Source organism: Centropristis striata, chromosome 6, assembly GCF_030273125.1.
Source record: "Centropristis striata isolate RG_2023a ecotype Rhode Island chromosome 6, C.striata_1.0, whole genome shotgun sequence".
NCBI lineage: Eukaryota > Metazoa > Chordata > Actinopteri > Perciformes > Serranidae > Centropristis > Centropristis striata.
Genome location: NC_081522.1, coordinates 207,448 through 231,899, shown reverse-complemented (window position 1 = coordinate 231,899; position 24,452 = coordinate 207,448). Strand labels below are relative to the sequence as shown.

General features: G+C 33.7%; 1 protein-coding gene across 2 annotated transcripts in view; it reads right to left on the bottom strand.

Annotated features, from left to right (window-relative positions):
- Nucleotides 1-24,452, bottom strand: part of kiaa1549la (KIAA1549-like a) — a 152,584-nt gene that overhangs the window by 59,451 nt on the left and 68,681 nt on the right. For both annotated transcript variants that reach the window (XM_059334464.1, XM_059334465.1), the window contains 2 exons: nucleotides 18,378-18,437; nucleotides 17,273-17,433 (listed from right to left, as the gene is read on the bottom strand). In XM_059334464.1, the coding sequence (XP_059190447.1) occupies nucleotides 17,273-17,433; nucleotides 18,378-18,437 (221 nt within the window). The remainder of the gene's footprint in view (nucleotides 1-17,272; nucleotides 17,434-18,377; nucleotides 18,438-24,452) is intronic.

The window sequence follows — 24,452 nt, the reverse complement described above, 5'->3', positions numbered from 1 at the left end:
AGTAACATGTTTAGCAGTAACATGTTTAGCAGTAACACATTTAACAGTAACATGTTTACCAGTAACACATTTAACAGTAACATGTTTAGTAGTAACATGTTTAGCAGTAACACATTTAACAGTAACATGTTTAGTAGTAACATGTTTAGCAGTAACATGTTTAGCAGTAACACATTTAGCAGTAACATGTTTAGTAGTAACATGTTTAGCAGTAACACATTTAGCAGTAAATGTGTTACTGCTAAACATGTTACTGTTAAATGTGTTACTGCTAAACATGTTACTGCTAAACATGTTACTGTTAAATGTGTTACTGCTAAACATGTTACTGTTAAATGTGTTACTGCTAAACATGTTACTGTTAAACGTGTTGCTGCTAAACATGTTACTGCTAAACATGTTACTGTTAAATGTGTTACTGCTAAACATGTTACTGCTAAACATGTTACTGCTAAATGTGTTACTGCTAAACATGTTACTGCTAAATGTGTTACTGCTAAACATGTTACTACTAAACATGTTACTGCTAAACATGTTACTACTAAACATGTTACTGTTAAATGTGTTACTGCTAAACATGTTACTGCTAAATGTGTTCCTGCTAAACATGTTACTACTAAACATGTTACTGTTAAATGTGTTACTGCTAAACATGTTACTGCTAAATGTGTTACTGCTAAACATGTTACACATTTAGCAGTAACATGTTTAGCAGTAACATGTTTAGCAGTAACACATTTAGCAGTAACATGTTTAGCAGTAACATGTTTAGCAGTAACATGTTTAGTAGTAACACATTTAACAGTAACATGTTTAGCAGTAACATGTTTAGCAGTAACACATTTAACAGTAACATGTTTAGCAGTAACATGTTTAGCAGCAACACGTTTAACAGTAACATGTTTAGCAGTAACACATTTAACAGTAACATGTTTAGCAGTAACGTGTTTAGCAGTAACACATTTAACAGTAACATGTTTAGCAGTAACATGTTTAGCAGTAACACATTTAACAGTAACATGTTTAGCAGTAACACATTTACTGCTAAATGTGTTACTGCTAAACATGTTACTACTAAACATGTTACTGTTAAATGTGTTACTGCTAAACATGTTACTGCTAAACATGTTACTGCTAAACATGTTACTGTTAAATGTGTTACTGCTAAACATGTTACTGTTAAACGTGTTGCTGCTAAACATGTTACTGCTAAACATGTTACTGTTAAATGTGTTACTGCTAAACATGTTACTGCTAAACATGTTACTGCTAAATGTGTTACTGCTAAACATGTTACTGCTAAACATGTTACTGCTAAATGTGTTACTGCTAAACATGTTACTGCTAAAAATGTTACTGCTAAACATGTTACTGCTAAACATGTTACTACTAAACATGTTACTGTTAAATGTGTTACTGCTAAACATGTTACTACTAAACATGTTACTGCTAAATGTGTTACTGCTAAACATGTTACTGCTAAACATGTTACTGTTAAATGTGTTAGTGCTAAACATGTTACTGCTAAACATGTTACTGTTAAATGTGTTACTGCTAAACATGTTACTGTTAAACGTGTTGCTGCTAAACATGTTACTGCTAAACATGTTACTGTTAAATGTGTTAGTGCTAAACATGTTACTGCTAAACATGTTACTGTTAAATGTGTTACTGCTAAACATGTTACTGTTAAACGTGTTGCTGCTAAACATGTTACTGCTAAACATGTTACTGTTAAATGTGTTACTGCTAAACATGTTACTGCTAAACATGTTACTGCTAAATGTGTTACTGCTAAACATGTTACTGCTAAACATGTTACTGCTAAATGTGTTAGTGCTAAACATGTTACTACTAAACATGTTACTGCTAAACATGTTACTACTAAACATGTTACTGTTAAATGTGTTACTGCTAAACATGTTACTGCTAAATGTGTTACTGCTAAACATGTTACTACTAAACATGTTACTGTTAAATGTGTTACTGCTAAACATGTTACTGCTAAATGTGTTACTGCTAAACATGTTACACATTTAGCAGTAACATGTTTAGCAGTAACATGTTTAGCAGTAACACATTTAGCAGTAACATGTTTAGCAGTAACATGTTTAGCAGTAACACATTTAACAGTAACATGTTTAGCAGTAACACATTTAACAGTAACATGTTTAGTAGTAACATGTTTAGCAGTAACACATTTAACAGTAACATGTTTAGTAGTAACATGTTTAGCAGTAACATGTTTAGCAGTAACACATTTAGCAGTAACATGTTTAGCAGTAACATGTTTAGCAGTAACACATTTAACAGTAACATGTTTAGTAGTAACATGTTTAGCAGTAACACATTTAACAGTAACATGTTTAGCAGTAACACATTTAACAGTAACATGTTTAGCAGTAACACATTTAACAGTAACATGTTTAGTAGTAACATGTTTAGCAGTAACACATTTAGCAGTAAATGTGTTACTGCTAAACATGTTACTGTTAAATGTGTTACTGCTAAACATGTTACTGTTAAACGTGTTGCTGCTAAACATGTTACTACTAAACATGTTACTGTTAAATGTGTTACTGCTAAACATGTTACTACTAAACATGTTACTGCTAAACATGTTACTGCTAAACATGTTACTTCTAAACATGTTACTGTTAAATGTGTTACTGCTAAACATGTTACTGCTAAACATGTTACTGCTAAACATGTTACTGCTAAACATGTTACTACTAAACATGTTACTGTTAAATGTGTTACTGCTAAACATGTTACTACTAAACATGTTACTGTTAAATGTGTTACTGCTAAACATGTTACTGCTAAATGTGTTACTGCTAAACATGTTACTGTTAAATGTGTTACTGCTAAACATGTTACTGTTAAATGTGTTACTGCTAAACATGTTACTGTTAAACGTGTTGCTGCTAAACATGTTACTGCTAAACATGTTACTGTTAAATGTGTTACTGCTAAACATGTTACTGCTAAACATGTTACTGTTAAATGTGTTACTGCTAAACATGTTACTGCTAAATGTGTTACTGCTAAACATGTTACTGCTAAACATGTTACTGCTAAATGTGTTACTGCTAAACATGTTACTGCTAAACATGTTACTGCTAAACATGTTACTACTAAACATGTTACTGTTAAATGTGTTACTGCTAAACATGTTACTACTAAACATGTTACTGCTAAACATGTTACTACTAAACATGTTACTGTTAAATGTGTTACTGCTAAACATGTTACTGCTAAACATGTTACTGCTAAACATGTTACTGCTAAACATGTTACTACTAAACATGTTACTGCTAAACATGTTACTGCTAAACATGTTACTGCTAAACATGTTACTACTAAACATGTTACTACTAAACATGTTACTGCTAAATGTGTTACTGCTAAAAATGTTACACATTTAGCAGTAACATGTTTAGCAGTAACATGTTTAGCAGTAACACATTTAGCAGTAACATGTTTAGCAGTAACATGTTTAGCAGTAACACATTTAACAGTAACATGTTTACCAGTAACACATTTAACAGTAACATGTTTAGTAGTAACATGTTTAGCAGTAACACATTTAACAGTAACATGTTTAGTAGTAACATGTTTAGCAGTAACATGTTTAGCAGTAACACATTTAGCAGTAACATGTTTAGCAGTAACATGTTTAGCAGTAACACATTTAACAGTAACATGTTTAGTAGTAACATGTTTAGCAGTAACACATTTAACAGTAACATGTTTAGCAGTAACACATTTAACAGTAACATGTTTAGCAGTAACATGTTTAGCAGTAACACATTTAACAGTAACATGTTTAGCAGTAACATGTTTAGCAGCAACACGTTTAACAGTAACATGTTTAGCAGTAACACATTTAGCAGTAAATGTGTTACTGCTAAACATGTTACTGTTAAATGTGTTACTGCTAAACATGTTACTGCTAAACATGTTACTGCTAAATGTGTTACTGCTAAACATGTTACTGCTAAACATGTTACTGCTAAATGTGTTACTGCTAAACATGTTACTGCTAAACATGTTACTGCTAAACATGTTACTACTAAACATGTTACTGTTAAATGTGTTACTGCTAAACATGTTACTACTAAACATGTTACTGCTAAACATGTTACTGCTAAACATGTTACTACTAAACATGTTACTGTTAAATGTGTTACTGCTAAACATGTTACTGCTAAACATGTTACTGCTAAACATGTTACTGCTAAACATGTTACTACTAAACATGTTACTGTTAAATGTGTTACTGCTAAACATGTTACTGCTAAATGTGTTACTGCTAAACATGTTACTACTAAACATGTTACTGTTAAATGTGTTACTGCTAAACATGTTACTGCTAAATGTGTTACTGCTAAACATGTTACACATTTAGCAGTAACATGTTTAGCAGTAACATGTTTAGCAGTAACACATTTAGCAGTAACATGTTTAGCAGTAACATGTTTAGCAGTAACACATTTAACAGTAACATGTTTAGCAGTAACACATTTAACAGTAACATGTTTAGTAGTAACATGTTTAGCAGTAACACATTTAACAGTAACATGTTTAGTAGTAACATGTTTAGCAGTAACATGTTTAGCAGTAACACGTTTAGCAGTAACATGTTTAGCAGTAACATGTTTAGCAGTAACACATTTAACAGTAACATGTTTAGTAGTAACATGTTTAGCAGTAACACATTTAACCGTAACATGTTTAGCAGTAACACATTTAACAGTAACATGTTTAGCAGTAACATGTTTAGCAGTAACACATTTAACAGTAACATGTTTAGCAGTAACACATTTAACAGTAACATGTTTAGCAGTAACGTGTTTAGCAGTAACACATTTAACAGTAACATGTTTAGCAGTAACATGTTTAGCAGTAACATGTTTAGCAGTAACACATTTAACAGTAACATGTTTAGTAGTAACATGTTTAGCAGTAACACATATAGCAGTAAATGTGTTACTGCTAAACATGTTACTGTTAAATGTGTTACTGCTAAACATGTTACTGCTAAACATGTTACTGTTAAATGTGTTACTGCTAAACACGTTACTGCTAAACATGTTACTGTTAAATGTGTTACTGCTAAACATGTTACTGTTAAACGTGTTGCTGCTAAACATGTTACTGCTAAACATGATACTGTTAAATGTGTTACTGCTAAACATGTTCATGCTAAACATGTTACTGCTAAATGTGTTACTGCTAAACATGTTACTGCTAAACATGTTACTGCTAAATGTGTTACTGCTAAACATGTTACTACTAAACATGTTACTGCTAAACATGTTACTACTAAACATGTTACTGTTAAATGTGTTACTGCTAAACATGTTACACATTTAGCAGTAACATGTTTAGCAGTAACATGTTTAGCAGTAACACATTTAGCAGTAACATGTTTAGCAGTAACATGTTTAGCAGTAACACATTTAACAGTAACATGTTTAGCAGTAACACATTTAACAGTAACATGTTTAGTAGTAAAATGTTTAGCAGTAACACATTTAACAGTAACATGTTTAGTAGTAACATGTTTAGCAGTAACATGTTTAGCAGTAACACATTTAGCAGTAACACGTTTAGCAGTAACATGTTTAGCAGTAACATGTTTAGCAGTAACACATTTAACAGTAACATGTTTAGTAGTAACATGTTTAGCAGTAACACATTTAACAGTAACATGTTTAGCAGTAACACATTTAACAGTAACATGTTTAGCAGTAACATGTTTAGCAGTAACACATTTAACAGTAAAATGTTTAGCAGTAACACATTTAACAGTAACATGTTTAGTAGTAACATGTTTAGCAGTAACACATTTAGCAGTAAATGTGTTACTGCTAAACATGTTACTGTTAAATGTGTTACTGCTAAACATGTTACTGCTAAACATGTTACTGTTAAATGTGTTACTGCTAAACACGTTACTGCTAAACATGTTACTGTTAAATGTGTTACTGCTAAACATGTTACTGTTAAACGTGTTGCTGCTAAACATGTTACTGCTAAACATGTTACTGTTAAATGTGTTACTGCTAAACATGTTACTGCTAAACATGTTACTGCTAAATGTGTTACTGCTAAACATGTTACTGCTAAATGTGTTACTGCTAAACATGTTACTGCTAAACATGTTACTGCTAAATGTGTTACTGCTAAACATGTTACTACTAAACATGTTACTGTTAAATGTGTTACTGCTAAACATGTTACTACTAAACATGTTACTGCTAAACATGTTACTGCTAAACATGTTACTACTAAATATATGTTACTGTTAAATGTGTTACTGCTAAACATGTTACTGCTAAACATGTTACACATTTAGCAGTAACATGTTTAGCAGTAACACATTTAGCAGTAACATGTTTAGCAGTAACATGTTTAGCAGTAACACATTTAACAGTAACATGTTTAGCAGTAACACATTTAACAGTAACATGTTTAGTAGTAACATGTTTAGCAGTAACACATTTAACAGTAACATGTTTAGTAGTAACATGTTTAGCAGTAACATGTTTAGCAGTAACACATTTAGCAGTAACATGTTTAGCAGTAACATGTTTAGCAGTAACACATTTAACAGTAACATGTTTAGTAGTAACATGTTTAGCAGTAACACATTTAACAGTAACATGTTTAGCAGTAACACATTTAACAGTAACATGTTTAGCAGTAACATGTTTAGCAGTAACACATTTAACAGTAACATGTTTAGCAGTAACACATTTAACAGTAACATGTTTAGTAGTAACATGTTTAGCAGTAACACATTTAGCAGTAAATGTGTTACTGCTAAACATGTTACTGTTAAATGTGTTACTGCTAAACATGTTACTGCTAAACATGTTACTGTTAAATGTGTTACTGCTAAACACGTTACTGCTAAACATGTTACTGTTAAATGTGTTACTGCTAAACATGTTACTGTTAAACGTGTTGCTGCTAAACATGTTACTGCTAAACATGTTACTGTTAAATGTGTTAATGCTAAACATGTTACTGCTAAACATGTTACTGCTAAATGTGGTACTGCTAAACATGTTACTGCTAAACATGTTACTGTTAAATGTGTTACTGCTAAACATGTTACTACTAAACATGTTACTGCTAAACATGTTACTACTAAACATGTTACTGTTAAATGTGTTACTGCTAAACATGTTACTGCTAAATGTGTTACTGCTAAACATGTTACTACTAAACATGTTACTGTTAAATGTGTTACTGCTAAACATGTTACTGCTAAATGTGTTACTGCTAAACATGTTACACATTTAGCAGTAACATGTTTAGCAGTAACATGTTTAGCAGTAACACATTTAGCAGTAACATGTTTAGCAGTAACATGTTTAGCAGTAACACATTTAACAGTAACATGTTTAGCAGTAACACATTTAACAGTAACATCTTTAGTAGTAACATGTTTAGCAGTAACACATTTAACAGTAACATGTTTAGTAGTAACATGTTTAGCAGTAACATGTTTAGCAGTAACACGTTTAGCAGTAACATGTTTAGCAGTAACATGTTTAGCAGTAACATGTTTAGCAGTAACACATTTAACAGTAACATGTTTAGTAGTAACATGTTTAGCAGTAACACATTTAACAGTAACATGTTTAGCAGTAACACATTTAACAGTAACATGTTTAGCAGTAACATGTTTAGCAGTAACATATTTAACAGTAACATGTTTAGCAGTAACACATTTAACAGTAACATGTTTAGTAGTAACATGTTTAGCAGTAACATGTTTAGCAGTAACACATTTAGCAGTAACATGTTTAGCAGTAACATGTTTAGCAGTAACACATTTAACAGTAACATGTTTAGTAGTAACATGTTTAGCAGTAACACATTTAACAGTAACATGTTTAGCAGTAACACATTTAACAGTAACATGTTTAGCAGTAACACATTTAACAGTAACATGTTTAGTAGTAACATGTTTAGCAGTAACATGTTTAGCAGTAACACATTTAGCAGTAACATGTTTAGCAGTAACATGTTTAGCAGTAACACATTTAACAGTAACATGTTTAGTAGTAACATGTTTAGCAGTAACACATTTAACAGTAACATGTTTAGCAGTAACACATTTAACAGTAACATGTTTAGCAGTAACATGTTTAGCAGTAACACATTTAACAGTAACATGTTTAGCAGTAACATGTTTAGCAGTAACACATTTAACAGTAACATGTTTAGCAGTAACATGTTTAGCAGTAACACATTTAACAGTAACATGTTTAGCAGTAACACATTTAACAGTAACATGTTTAGTAGTAACATGTTTAGCAGTAACACATTTAGCAGTAAATGTGTTACTGCTAAACATGTTACTGTTAAATGTGTTACTGCTAAACATGTTACTGCTAAACATGTTACTGTTAAATGTGTTACTGCTAAACACGTTACTGCTAAACATGTTACTGTTAAATGTGTTACTGCTAAACATGTTACTGTTAAACGTGTTGCTGCTAAACATGTTACTGCTAAACATGTTACTGTTAAATGTGTTACTGCTAAACATGTTACTGCTAAACATGTTACTGCTAAATGTGGTACTGCTAAACATGTTACTGCTAAACATGTTACTGTTAAATGTGTTACTGCTAAACATGTTACTACTAAACATGTTACTGCTAAACATGTTACTACTAAACATGTTACTGTTAAATGTGTTACTGCTAAACATGTTACTGCTAAATGTGTTACTGCTAAACATGTTACTACTAAACATGTTACTGTTAAATGTGTTACTGCTAAACATGTTACTGCTAAATGTGTTACTGCTAAACATGTTACACATTTAGCAGTAACATGTTTAGCAGTAACATGTTTAGCAGTAACACATTTAGCAGTAACATGTTTAGCAGTAACATGTTTAGCAGTAACATGTTTAGCAGTAACACATTTAACAGTAACATGTTTAGCAGTAACACATTTAACAGTAACATCTTTAGTAGTAACATGTTTAGCAGTAACACATTTAACAGTAACATGTTTAGTAGTAACATGTTTAGCAGTAACATGTTTAGCAGTAACACATTTAGCAGTAACATGTTTAGCAGTAACATGTTTAGCAGTAACATGTTTAGCAGTAACATGTTTAGCAGTAACACATTTAACAGTAACATGTTTAGTAGTAACATGTTTAGCAGTAACACATTTAACAGTAACATGTTTAGCAGTAACACATTTAACAGTAACATGTTTAGCAGTAACATGTTTAGCAGTAACATATTTAACAGTAACATGTTTAGCAGTAACACATTTAACAGTAACATGTTTAGTAGTAACATGTTTAGCAGTAACATGTTTAGCAGTAACACATTTAGCAGTAACATGTTTAGCAGTAACATGTTTAGCAGTAACACATTTAACAGTAACATGTTTAGTAGTAACATGTTTAGCAGTAACACATTTAACAGTAACATGTTTAGCAGTAACACATTTAACAGTAACATGTTTAGCAGTAACATGTTTAGCAGTAACACATTTAACAGTAACATGTTTAGCAGTAACACATTTAACAGTAACATGTTTAGTAGTAACATGTTTAGCAGTAACACATTTAGCAGTAAATGTGTTACTGCTAAACATGTTACTGTTAAATGTGTTACTGCTAAACATGTTACTGCTAAACATGTTACTGTTAAATGTGTTACTGCTAAACACGTTACTGCTAAACATGTTACTGTTAAATGTGTTACTGCTAAACATGTTACTGTTAAACGTGTTGCTGCTAAACATGTTACTGCTAAACATGTTACTGTTAAATGTGTTACTGCTAAACATGTTACTGCTAAACATGTTACTGCTAAATGTGGTACTGCTAAACATGTTACTGCTAAACATGTTACTGTTAAATGTGTTACTGCTAAACATGTTACTACTAAACATGTTACTGCTAAACATGTTACTACTAAACATGTTACTGTTAAATGTGTTACTGCTAAACATGTTACTGCTAAATGTGTTACTGCTAAACATGTTACTACTAAACATGTTACTGTTAAATGTGTTACTGCTAAACATGTTACTGCTAAATGTGTTACTGCTAAACATGTTACACATTTAGCAGTAACATGTTTAGCAGTAACATGTTTAGCAGTAACACATTTAGCAGTAACATGTTTAGCAGTAACATGTTTAGCAGTAACATGTTTAGCAGTAACACATTTAACAGTAACATGTTTAGCAGTAACACATTTAACAGTAACATGTTTAGTAGTAACATGTTTAGCAGTAACACATTTAACAGTAACATGTTTAGTAGTAACATGTTTAGCAGTAACATGTTTAGCAGTAACACATTTAGCAGTAACATGTTTAGCAGTAACATGTTTAGCAGTAACATGTTTAGCAGTAACACATTTAACAGTAACATGTTTAGTAGTAACATGTTTAGCAGTAACACATTTAACAGTAACATGTTTAGCAGTAACACATTTAACAGTAACATGTTTAGCAGTAACATGTTTAGCAGTAACATATTTAACAGTAACATGTTTAGCAGTAACACATTTAACAGTAACATGTTTAGTAGTAACATGTTTAGCAGTAACACATTTAGCAGTAAATGTGTTACTGCTAAACATGTTACTGCTAAACATGTTACTGTTAAATGTGTTACTGCTAAACACGTTACTGCTAAACATGTTACTGTTAAATGTGTTACTGCTAAACATGTTACTGTTAAACGTGTTGCTGCTAAACATGTTACTGCTAAACAGGTTATTGTTAAATGTGTTACTGCTAAACATGTTACTGCTAAACATGTTACTGCTAAATGTGTTACTGCTAAACATGTTACTGCTAAACATGTTACTGCTAAATGTGTTACTGCTAAACATGTTACTGCTAAACATGTTACTGCTAAACATGTTACTGCTAAACATGTTACTGCTAAACATGTTACTACTAAACATGTTACTGTTAAATGTGTTACTGCTAAACATGTTACTACTAAACATGTTACTGCTAAACATGTTACTGCTAAACATGTTACTGCTAAACATGTTACTACTAAACATGTTACTGTTAAATGTGTTACTGCTAAACATGTTACTGCTAAACATGTTACTGCTAAACATGTTACTACTAAACATGTTACTGTTAAATGTGTTACTGCTAAACATGTTACTACTAAACATGTTACTGTTAAATGTGTTACTGCTAAACATGTTACTGCTAAATGTGTTACTGCTAAACATGTTACTGCTAAACATGTTACTGTTAAATGTGTTACTGCTAAACATGTTACTGTTAAATGTGTTACTGCTAAACATGTTACTGTCAAACGTGTTGCTGCTAAACATGTTACTGCTAAACATGTTACTGTTAAATGTGTTACTGCTAAACATGTTACTGCTAAACATGTTACTGCTAAACGTGTTACTGCTAAACATGTTACTGCTAAACATGTTACTGCTAAACATGTTACTGCTAAACATGTTACTACTAAACATGTTACTGTTAAATGTGTTACTGCTAAACATGTTACTACTAAACATGTTACTGCTAAACATGTTACTGCTAAACATGTTACTACTAAACATGTTACTGTTAAATGTGTTACTGCTAAACATGTTACTGCTAAACATGTTACTGCTAAACATGTTACTGCTAAACATGTTACTACTAAACATGTTACTACTAAACATGTTACTGTTAAATGTGTTACTGCTAAACATGTTACTACTAAACATGTTACTGTTAAATGTGTTACTGCTAAACATGTTACTGCTAAATGTGTTACTGCTAAACATGTTACTGCTAAACATGTTACTGTTAAATGTGTTACTGCTAAACATGTTACTGTTAAATGTGTTACTGCTAAACATGTTACTGTTAAACGTGTTGCTGCTAAACATGTTACTGCTAAACATGTTACTGTTAAATGTGTTACTGCTAAACATGTTACTGCTAAACATGTTACTGCTAAATGTGTTACTGCTAAACATGTTACTGCTAAACATGTTACTGCTAAATGTGTTACTGCTAAACATGTTACTGCTAAACATGTTACTGCTAAACATGTTACTACTAAACATGTTACTGTTAAATGTGTTTCTGCTAAACATGTTACTACTAAACATGTTACTGCTAAACATGTTACTGCTAAACATGTTACTACTAAACATGTTACTGTTAAATGTGTTACTGCTAAACATGTTACTGCTAAACATGTTACTGCTAAACATGTTACTACTAAACGTGTTACTGTTAAATGTGTTACTGCTAAACATGTTACTACTAAACATGTTACTGCTAAACATGTTACTGCTAAACATGTTACTACTAAACATGTTACTGTTAAATGTGTTACTGCTAAACATGTTACTGCTAAACATGTTACTGCTAAACATGTTACTGCTAAACATGTTACTACTAAACATGTTACTGTTAAATGTGTTACTGCTAAACATGTTACTACTAAACATGTTACTGTTAAATGTGTTACTGCTAAACATGTTACTGCTAAATGTGTTACTGCTAAACATGTTACACATTTAGCAGTAACATGTTTAGCAGTAACACATTTAACAGTAACATGTTTAGTAGTAACATGTTTAGCAGTAACACATTTAGCAGTAAATGTGTTACTGCTAAACATGTTACTGTTAAATGTGTTACTGCTAAACATGTTACTGTTAAATGTGTTACTGCTAAACACGTTACTGCTAAACACGTTACTGCTAAACATGTTACTGTTAAATGTGTTACTGCTAAACATGTTACTGCTAAACATGTTACTGCTAAATGTGTTACTGCTAAACATGTTACTGCTAAACATGTTACTGCTAAATGTGTTACTGCTAAACATGTTACTGCTAAACATGTTACTGCTAAACATGTTACTGCTAAACGTGTTACTGCTAAACGTGTTACTGCTAAACATGTTACTGCTAAACATGTTACTGCTAAACGTGTTACTGCTAAACATGTTACTGCTAAACATGTTACTGCTAAACGTGTTACTGCTAAACATGTTACTGCTAAACATGTTACTGCTAAATGTGTTACTGCTAAACATGTTACTGCTAAACATGTTACTGCTAAATGTGTTACTGCTAAACATGTTACTGCTAAACATGTTACTGTTAAATGTGTTACTGCTAAACATGTTACTGCTAAACATGTTACTGCTAAACGTGTTACTGCTAAACATGTTACTGCTAAACGTGTTACTGCTAAACATGTTACTGTTAAATGTGTTACTGCTAAACATTTTACTGCTAAACATGTTACTGCTACACATGTTACTGTTAAATGTGTTACTGCTAAACATGTTACTGCTAAACATGTTACTGCTAAATATGTTGCTGCTAAACATGTTACTGCTAAACGTGTTACTGCTAAACATGTTGCTGCTAAACGTGTTACTGCTAAACGTGTTACTGTTAAACGTGTTACTGCTAAACATGTTACTGCTAAACATGTTACTGTTAAATGTGTTACTGCTAAACATGTTACTGCTATACATGTTACTGCTAAACATGTTACTGTTAAATGTGTTACTGCTGAACATGTTACTGTTAAATGTGTTACTGCTAAACATGTTACTGCTAAACATGTTACTGCTAAATGTGTTACTGCTAAACATGTTACTGCTAAACATGTTACTGTTAAATGTGTTACTGCTAAACATGTTACTGCTAAACATGTTACTGCTAAATGTGTTACTGCTAAACATGTTGCTGCTAAACATGTTACTGTTAAATGTGTTACTGCTAAACATGTTACTGCTAAACATGTTACTGCTAAACATGTTACTGTTAAATGTGTTACTGCTAAACATGTTACTGTTAAATGTGTTACTGCTAAACATGTTACTGTTAAATGTGTTGCTGCTAAACATGTTACTGCTAAATGTGTTACTGCTAAACATGTTACTGCTAAACATGTTACTGTTAAACATGTTACTGCTAAACATGTTGCTGCTAAACATGTTACTGTTAAATGTGTTACTGCTAAACATGTTACTGCTAAACATGTTACTGTTAAATGTGTTACTGCTAAACATGTTACTACTAAACATGTTACTGTTAAATGTGTTACTGCTAAACATGTTACTGCTAAATGTGTTACTGCTAAACATGTTACACATTTAGCAGTAACATGTTTAGCAGTAACACATTTAACAGTAACATGTTTAGTAGTAACATGTTTAGCAGTAACACATTTAGCAGTAAATGTGTTACTGCTAAACATGTTACTGTTAAATGTGTTACTGCTAAACATGTTACTGTTAAATGTGTTACTGCTAAACATGTTACTGCTAAACATGTTACTGCTAAACATGTTACTGCTAAACATGTTACTGCTAAACATGTTACTGCTAAATGTGTTACTGCTAAACATGTTACTGCTAAACATGTTACTGCTAAATGTGTTACTGCTAAACATGTTACTGCTAAACATGTTACTGCTAAACATGTTACTGCTAAATGTGTTACTGCTAAACGTGTTACTGCTAAACATGTTACTGCTAAACATGTTACTGCTAAACGTGTTACTGCTAAACATGTTACTGCTAAACATGTTACTGCTAAACGTGTTACTGCTAAACATGTTACTGCTAAACATGTTACTGCTAAATGTGTTACTGCTAAACATGTTACTGCTAAACATGTTACTGCTAAATGTGTTACTGCTAAACATGTTACTGCTAAACATGTTACTGTTAAATGTGTTACTGCTAAACATGTTACTGCTAAACATGTTACTGCTAAACGTGTTACTGCTAAACATGTTACTGCTAAACGTGTTACTGCTAAACATGTTACTGTTAAATGTGTTACTGCTAAACATTTTACTGCTAAACATGTTACTGCTACACATGTTACTGTTAAATGTGTTACTGCTAAACATGTTACTGCTAAACATGTTACTGCTAAATATGTTGCTGCTAAACATGTTACTGCTAAACGTGTTACTGCTAAACATGTTGCTGCTAAACGTGTTACTGCTAAACGTGTTACTGTTAAACGTGTTACTGCTAAACATGTTACTGCTAAACATGTTACTGTTAAATGTGTTACTGCTAAACATGTTACTGCTAAACATGTTACTGTTAAATGTGTTACTGCTAAACATGTTACTACTAAACATGTTACTGTTAAATGTGTTACTGCTAAACATGTTACTGCTAAATGTGTTACTGCTAAACATGTTACACATTTAGCAGTAACATGTTTAGCAGTAACACATTTAACAGTAACATGTTTAGTAGTAACATGTTTAGCAGTAACACATTTAGCAGTAAATGTGTTACTGCTAAACATGTTACTGTTAAATGTGTTACTGCTAAACATGTTACTGTTAAATGTGTTACTGCTAAACATGTTACTGCTAAACATGTTACTGCTAAACATGTTACTGCTAAACATGTTACTGCTAAATGTGTTACTGCTAAACATGTTACTGCTAAACATGTTACTGCTAAATGTGTTACTGCTAAACATGTTACTGCTAAACATGTTACTGCTAAACATGTTACTGCTAAATGTGTTACTGCTAAACGTGTTACTGCTAAACATGTTACTGCTAAACATGTTACTGCTAAACGTGTTACTGCTAAACATGTTACTGCTAAACATGTTACTGCTAAACGTGTTACTGCTAAACATGTTACTGCTAAACATGTTACTGCTAAATGTGTTACTGCTAAACATGTTACTGCTAAACATGTTACTGCTAAATGTGTTACTGCTAAACATGTTACTGCTAAACATGTTACTGTTAAATGTGTTACTGCTAAACATGTTACTGTTAAATGTGTTACTGCTAAACATGTTACTGCTAAACATGTTACTGCTAAACGTGTTACTGCTAAACATGTTACTGCTAAACGTGTTACTGCTAAACATGTTACTGTTAAATGTGTTACTGCTAAACATTTTACTGCTAAACATGTTACTGCTACACATGTTACTGTTAAATGTGTTACTGCTAAACATGTTACTGCTAAACATGTTACTGCTAAATATGTTGCTGCTAAACATGTTACTGCTAAACGTGTTACTGCTAAACATGTTGCTGCTAAACGTGTTACTGCTAAACGTGTTACTGTTAAACGTGTTACTGCTAAACATGTTACTGCTAAACATGTTACTGTTAAATGTGTTACTGCTAAACATGTTACTGCTATACATGTTACTGCTAAACATGTTACTGTTAAATGTGTTACTGCTGAACATGTTACTGTTAAATGTGTTACTGCTAAACATGTTACTGCTAAACATGTTACTGCTAAATGTGTTACTGCTAAACATGTTACTGCTAAACATGTTACTGTTAAATGTGTTACTGCTAAACATGTTACTGCTAAACATGTTACTGCTAAATGTGTTACTGCTAAACATGTTGCTGCTAAACATGTTACTGTTAAATGTGTTACTGCTAAACATGTTACTGCTAAACATGTTACTGCTAAACATGTTACTGTTAAATGTGTTACTGCTAAACATGTTACTGTTAAATGTGTTACTGCTAAACATGTTACTGTTAAATGTGTTGCTGCTAAACATGTTACTGCTAAATGTGTTACTGCTAAACATGTTACTGCTAAACATGTTACTGTTAAACATGTTACTGCTAAACATGTTGCTGCTAAACATGTTACTGTTAAATGTGTTACTGCTAAACATGTTACTGCTAAACATGTTACTGTTAAATGTGTTACTGTTAAATGTGTTACTGCTAAACATGTTACTGTTAAACATGTTACTGCTAAACATGTTGCTGCTAAACATGTTACTGTTAAATGTGTTACTGCTAAACATGTTACTGCTAAACATGTTACTGCTAAACATGTTACTGCTAAACATGTTGCTGCTAAACATGTTACTGTTAAATGTGTTACTGCTAAACATGTTACTGTTAAATGTGTTACTGCTAAACATGTTACTGCTAAACATGTTACTGTTAAATGTGTTACTGCTAAACATGTTACTGCTAAACATGTTACTGCTAAACATGTTGCTGCTAAACATGTTACTGCTAAACATGTTGCTGCTAAACGTGTTACTGCTAAACATGTTACTGTTAAATGTGTTACTGCTAAACGTGTTACTGCTAAACGTGTTACTGCTAAACGTGTTGCTGCTAAACATGTTGCTGCTAAACATGTTGCTGCTAAACGTGTTACTGCTAAACATGATGCTGCTAAACGTGTTACTGCTAAATGGAAAAAGGTCTGTGACCCCCGAACCCCGCCCCCTACCTGTACGGTGTAGCTCCCCACGGTGGTGGCCCTCCGAGCGCGTGCCGTACGGGGTCCCTGCCTGCCGGCCACCTGCAGGAGCTCCGCCAGGCGCTGCTCCATCAGGCTGGCAAAGCTCTGGTAGTTGGCCTCCAGGGAGGAGCTGTCTACGTCCTGGATCACTGAGGACAGACCACAGGACAGCAGGGTTTAGGTACAGAGGTGTTCAGGTAGGCAGAGAGGGGACAGGAGCAGGAGCAGGAGGAGGAGCAGGAGCAGGAGCAGGAGCAGGAGCAGGAGGAGGAGCAGGAGCAGGAGGAGGAGCAGGAGCAGGAGCAGGAGGAGGAGCAGGAGCAGGAGCAGAGGGAAGGGAGCGTCAAGATGGAGGAGGGGAGAAAATATCAGAGGGAGATTATTTGAGGACAGTATTGATGTTTAGGAGGACAGAGGGGGAGATAAAGATGAGTGGGACATTCGAGAGGACCATGATCTCCCCTTCCTTTTAAAAGCTGCTCACCCAGAAACTTCTATCACAGCTGCAGAGACACACTGTGTGTCTCCAACACACAAACACACACACAAACACACACACACAAACAAACACAAACACACAAATAAACACAGGTGCATCAATCTTACTCATGACTGCGTCTCCTACTGGAGGCTATAAGTGAGATGGAGCAGTGGACACACACACACACACACACACACACACACAGACACACACACACACACACACACACACACACGGACACACTTCAGCATCATTCACACCCGGCCCTGATGTGATGTGAAGTGATCTCTCCCTCTGCCCCAGTCAGGAAGCTGTGAATTATACATCAATAGGTTTACCCAGGAACAGAACAGCTAAAGACAGAGAGAGAGAGAGAGGGAGAGGTGGAGGGGGAGGTGGGGGAGGTGTAGAGGCAGGGAGGGAGGGAGGATGAAAATGGAAGAGCCAATACTATTCTGCTGAGTTGCCCAACATTGGGCACCAGGGCATTTAACTAACTGCTGTTTTGTCCGATCGATGCAGCTCTTGATTACCGCTGATCACCCAGCAGCACTTTGACTGTGTGTGTGTGTGTGTGTGTGTCTGTGTGTGTGTGTGTGTGTGTGTGTTTACCTGTTATCACCCAGTAGTTCTTGGTTGCCATCGACGTGTTGAGATTGTGGTATTCAAGGGCTGAAAAGAGGAAAAGAGAGAAAGTTTCAGGTATCTGCTGCTGTTAGAATATCTGACTGAATACTAATAATACACCACCTGTATTTGTACTGTATTTGGGGAATCAGAGCAGTTTATAATGTTAATAATAATAATATAATATATAAATATAATAATAATAATCCTGGATTGCACACATACATCTTACTCGCCTCTTTTTCACATTTTCACAAAATTTTATAAGACAGTTTAAGCAGTTGAACCTAGGTTGTTTTAATAAGCTTTTATCAAGATGTACTATATTTTTATATCTACATTAGGAAACGCTAATTAACACAATTAACTTATCTGTCAAGTGGCCAAATTTTCTTGCAGAACATGTCTGCAAAATATTCCCTTACAACTTATGACTCTACAACATTCACTCACTGAGTCTTAAAGACATCACACATTGTTTTAGTTTTTTGAACCAGCACGTTCCCAGAAGGGAAACGCTTATGTTCTGTTATGTAATGCTACATTATCAGCTAAAGCTAGTGCTACATAGCTAGCTACGGAAAAGGATTGGGGCCAGGTAAGAGAATTAAATAACGAGGATTTTTTTCTTTCATTATGCAGTTTGAGAAAAAAAGTGGAAATGACGAGAATAAAGTTGAAATAAGATTTCAAGAAAAATGACTTTCTGTTGGGAAGATATTGACAGATTTGTGTCAATAAGTCATCAGATGAACATTGTTTTCAGTTGTCTATCCAAACAGTTAGGTAGTCTACATAAATGTCATAAAACGGGCAATAACTGCAATATTTAAGGGTAGAAGGAATAAATCCTCTCACACATAAACTAACTATTCTTGTTAGTCGCTAACACAACTATTGTTTTGGGGAAAATCTGCTTTTATGTAATCTATGTGAATTTTTTAGACATATATTGTATTATATTACATATTATGTAGGTATTTTCTCAACATTGTATTATAATCCTCTTCCATGAGCTAGTTAGCAGGTGCATCCATCATTTAAAATGAAAAGCGTGAAAAGAGTGTCTTTCAGTACACCTGAGGGCTGAACAGGATAAAGTGTTCCAATCCAACTAAAGTGAAAACAGTGTGAAAGGATCAATAGACCAGTGTGGTAGCGACTTGTTATTGACGAGCTAACCTTAAAGCATTCCTTGTTTGAAAACTTGCCACTAAACATATCCATTGTGCAAATATGTTTCCCTCAAAAAGCATTTGACAAACACATCCGTCGTATATCAGGTTCTAGACATGGTTCAGATCCAGAAACATCTATAATCAGTATAAAGTGATATCTCACTCAGGTTTTGTGTGTCAGGGCTGCCACCTAAAGGTCATCGTTTCATAACTCTCAGAGTTATATAACAGAGCCGTTTTAAATGAGCAAGGCAGGATAACAGCACAGCTTTAAAATGACCCAACTACAGGTCTGAAACAGAGAGTGGTTTGTTTATTCTAAGTATTGTAGGGATCTATGTAAATGTGACAGCAGAATGTTCTAGTGATGGAGAGCAGATCTTTAGCTTTGGTTCTTAAAGGTGATAAAATGTGATTAAACATTTATTGTCAGGTTTCATTATAACCTCTACTTTCTTTCTTACCACTCTGTCCATCTCCTCCACATATCAGCCTTTCTTCCTTTCTTTATTCCTTTCTTCCTTCCTTCCTTTCTTTCTTTCTTGCTTTCTTGCTTCCTTCCTTCCTTCCTTTCTTTCTTCCTTCCTTCCTTCCTTCCTTCCTTCCTTCCTTCCTTCCTTTCTTCCTTCCTTCCTTCCTTCCTTTCTTTCTTTCTTTCTTTCTTTCTTTCTTTCTTTCTTTCTTTCTTTCTTTCTTCCTTCCTTCCTTCCTTCCTTCCTTCCTTCCTTCCTTCCTTCCTTCTTTCTTTCTTTCTTTCTTTCTTTCTTTCTTTCTTTCTTTCTTTCTTTCTTTCTTTCTTTCTTTCTTTCTTCCTTCCTTCCTTCCTTCCTTCCTTCCTTCCTTCCTTCCTTCCTTCCTTCCTTCCTTCCTTTCTTTCTTTCTTTCTTACCACTCTGTCCATCTCCTCCACCTATCACCCTTTCTTTCTTCCTTTCTTTCTTTCTTTCTGCACCGACCTCATTCTCTACCTGTTTACCTGTCAGCCTATTCATTTCCTCCTGTCTCCTTCCGTCTGTATCTATCATCCCTCCTTCTTTCTTTGTCCTCCTCCTCCTTCAGCCTCTCTCCTGATTCTGCCTGTTCTCCATCTGTCTCCTCCTCACTAACTCCTCCTCCTCTCTGGCTTCCTGCCAGACTTCTGTTCATCTCAGTCAGTGTCTGCAGCAGCGCTGCTGTTAATGCAGCGAGTGTTTGTGTCTCTCCGTGAACTCGTTCTCTGAGCTTTTCCCCAACAACAAGCCTCCAAACACTGAAACAAACGTTTCAGACGCGTTCAGCTCTTTGGAGAATCAGTTCAATGAGCCCAGAAATCCAGAACATTCATTTCATCAAAGCTGCAGCATGAGGGGGAAACCTGCTCTGATAATCATCTGATAATCATAAACACATGGAAAATGGCTCCAATATTTCCTTAAACAGCTGGAACGGTGGTTTCTGTTGAGGAATCCCTTCGGCTCCTCAGTAAGAACGACTGCAACGGATGAGACTTACAACGAGAATATCAATAACCTTCTCAGGAAATATCACGGTGTCAAAGTGCCATATATATGGTATATGATATTACACAGTTATTATCATTAGTACTATTATTCAGTGGTGGGAAGTAACTTAGTACATTTATTCAAGTACTGTACTTAAGTTTAATTTTTTGAGGTACCTGTACTTTACTTGATTATTTCGACATGCACCTTTATATTCTATTCCATTACATTTTAGGAGCAAATATTGAACTTTTTACTCCACAGCATTTAGCTGCAGCTTTAAAGTTTAGTTTAGATTTTACATAAAAAATACAGTCAATCTAAAATAATTATGCATGTTTATAAATGAAACCACCTAAAAGTATATTAAGTAGTTAAAATTAGCCCTACATGGACAACAGTAAAATACTGCTTACATAATTCAATAATAATAATTATACAATTATATATTTGGAATATATCAATCTGAGTGGTGCCATTCTGTATTATTAGTACTTTTACTTTAATTCTTCAAATACACTTTGATGCTGATACTTTTGTACTTTTATTTCAGTAAGTTTTGAATGCAGGACTTTTACTGTAGTGGAGTAATTTCACAATGTTGTATAAGTACTTTTGGTAACGCTTTATATTAAGGTCCTTGTAATAACCATTAATTAACAAGTAATAAGTCCTTACAAGATGCTTATTAACATTATTGTGTGTTTATAAGCTTATATAAGTGTTAATAATGGCATTACAAACACCCATGACCCACCCATTATGTCTTTGCCATGCCTTTATTAATCTTATTTTGTTTGCTTATTGATATTAAAATATACTTTATTGCTCATCTATTATAAGTTAACTATAAGTTAACTATGCTTTTTGCAACTACCGGATCTAAAGCGAGAACAATGCCTTATTACTTGTTCATTAATGGTTATTAAGGACCTTATTATAAAGCGTTACCAAAAATTTTATTTGTTATTTGTTGACATTAAGAAAATCAAAAAATATTGCCAGACATAATACTCTATTGGTAATATTAAATAACATTAATATGAAAATACTTTTTTTTCCAGCTCTCCATCACTAATTCAATCTATATCCAACTTGTAAAAAACACACATTTGCTTTCCCCAACAATAAGTTGAGCAGGTCTCGCCCATAAAATATCCAATAAGGGAGGTGCTTTATGCTCAACAACAATTTATGAACCTGTTATCATTCCACAGAATCATGTTAAATAATGTTAAAGCTACAGACACTGATCTCATCTGAAACCAGAAGATCTGATCATTGGTGCCAACCATCTCATGTTGGGGTTCATGTTGGGGTTGAAATAACAAAGTTAGCACTAAAAATGAGTGCCTGCCTTCAGATTTCCCCTTCAGAGGCTGTTGAGACGTTATTAGATGTTATTATTGGATAAAATAGATATATTTATCCATTCTCAAATTTAAAAAAAGTACCAAATGCGTGTAAAAATGGTATCAACCTATAAAATGCTGCAACATCTTATGGGACGTAGTCGAGCATGGACATGGACATTAATGTTCTGAACCCTTATAGATTAAATTAATCATTTATTAAGTCTTATTTATTACAGATTTATGACCTGAAGAACTTGACACAGTGCTGAGCTGCATCTAAAATTAATCTTCAGACCTCCAGCTTTTTAACGAAAGCTTCTGTGTGGCATGTTGACCTGCTATCTCCCCCTAAACAGACGACCCCCGTTTCTCAGTAAAGGGTCAGAATGATATTCAACCAGTCTACGGTTCAACCACCACACAGTCAGAGACTCAAACCTTCTGCAAAGAATGGCATCAAATGCTTGATAACAGACTGATAGTGATATAATAACCACCAATCATCAAACCACTAAAACATGGGTCTCAAACTCGCGGCCCACGGGCCAATTGGGGCCCTTGAGACGATATTTTGTGGCCCTCACCTTGATATGTAAGTTTAATATGAGTTTTATTTAAATGGCACTTTACCATGTTGTGTGTGGAAGGTCCCTTTATTGCTCCAGCTGGAGCTTTGTTTCACTTGTTTCTATGACGGCGTTAACAAAAAGAAAGGGTTTTTTGGTAATTTTGTGTCTTTTTTTGTAATTTTGTGTCTTTTTCTAGTAATTTTGTGTCTTTTTAAGTAATTTTATGTATTCTTTAAGGTCATTTTGTCTTTTATTGGTCATTTTGTATCTTTTGTAAGTAATTTAGTTTTTTTTCTGTCATTTTGTGTCTTTTTTTGGTCATTTTGTATCTTTTGTAAGTAATTTAGTTTTTTTTCTGTCATTTTGTGTCTTTTTTTGGTCATTTTGTGTCTTTTTTAAGTAATTTAGTTTTTTTCTGTCATTTTGTGTCTTTTTTTGTAATTTTGTGTCTTTTTTTGGTCGTTTTGATACTGCCTCCAGCGGCCCCCAGGTAATTTGAGTTTGAGACCCCTGCACTAAAACATCCCTCAAAGTACACTGCATCAAAACACTGTATAAGGAAAATGTAGTGTAATCTGTGAAAATTTACTATCAATCAAAACTAGTAAAATAAAAAAAATCATATAAGCAATATTTTGTGTATAATAATAATATTCTGTGTATAATAATAATATTCTGTGTTGTGAGGTGCATGTGTAGGTTAATGCGTGTCCAGTTAAATGTTTCATGCTGCAGACATGGAGGCAGACTCTCTACATGTAAACACTGAGATCAATATCACACATCGATCCACTGATGCTCTGAGTATAAACACAGTCAATGTGTCTGCACCAAAACATGTCTGGACTATTCACTGTAACTGATGTGTCTATGGACATCTACAGCCAATAATAAATCTACTTTATCATTTTATATGTGATCATGAGCTCATTGTTCCAGTAGTAAATGAAAGAGGCTGTATATAAGGAAACAGACAGCGTTTCCGTGGCGATGCCGAGTGTGTTTGGATGTGAGCATGTGAAGTGTGATGTTTGAGCCCTTTGGGTGTTGAGAGTACGCACAAATAGATACTAATCTAATCTCGCTGGACTAAAATTAGCTCATTCAGGGGACATGGACAACAGATTGCCCGTGGCGTGATTCAGATGATAGGAGCTGTACAGCTGTTTGCCCTTTAAATCTCACAGATGGTCTCAGAGGCTGAGAGGAATACAAACGCAGCTCAGGAGGCTCGTCTGAGGGCTCTGCACTCATTCTCCTGCATTTATAATGTTTTTAATAGTTGGAGCTAAATATAATTAAGTCTGTGTGTACTTCTGCAGTAATTAATGTTTACTGTCATTAATATCCATTATGATGTGTCCTTTTAGACAGACTGATGCTCCAGTTATTTACTTTAGAAATTCAATGATTGCACATGAGACAAATTATATGAGGAATAAAACAGTCAGAATGACTGTAACTGGACCGATAACTA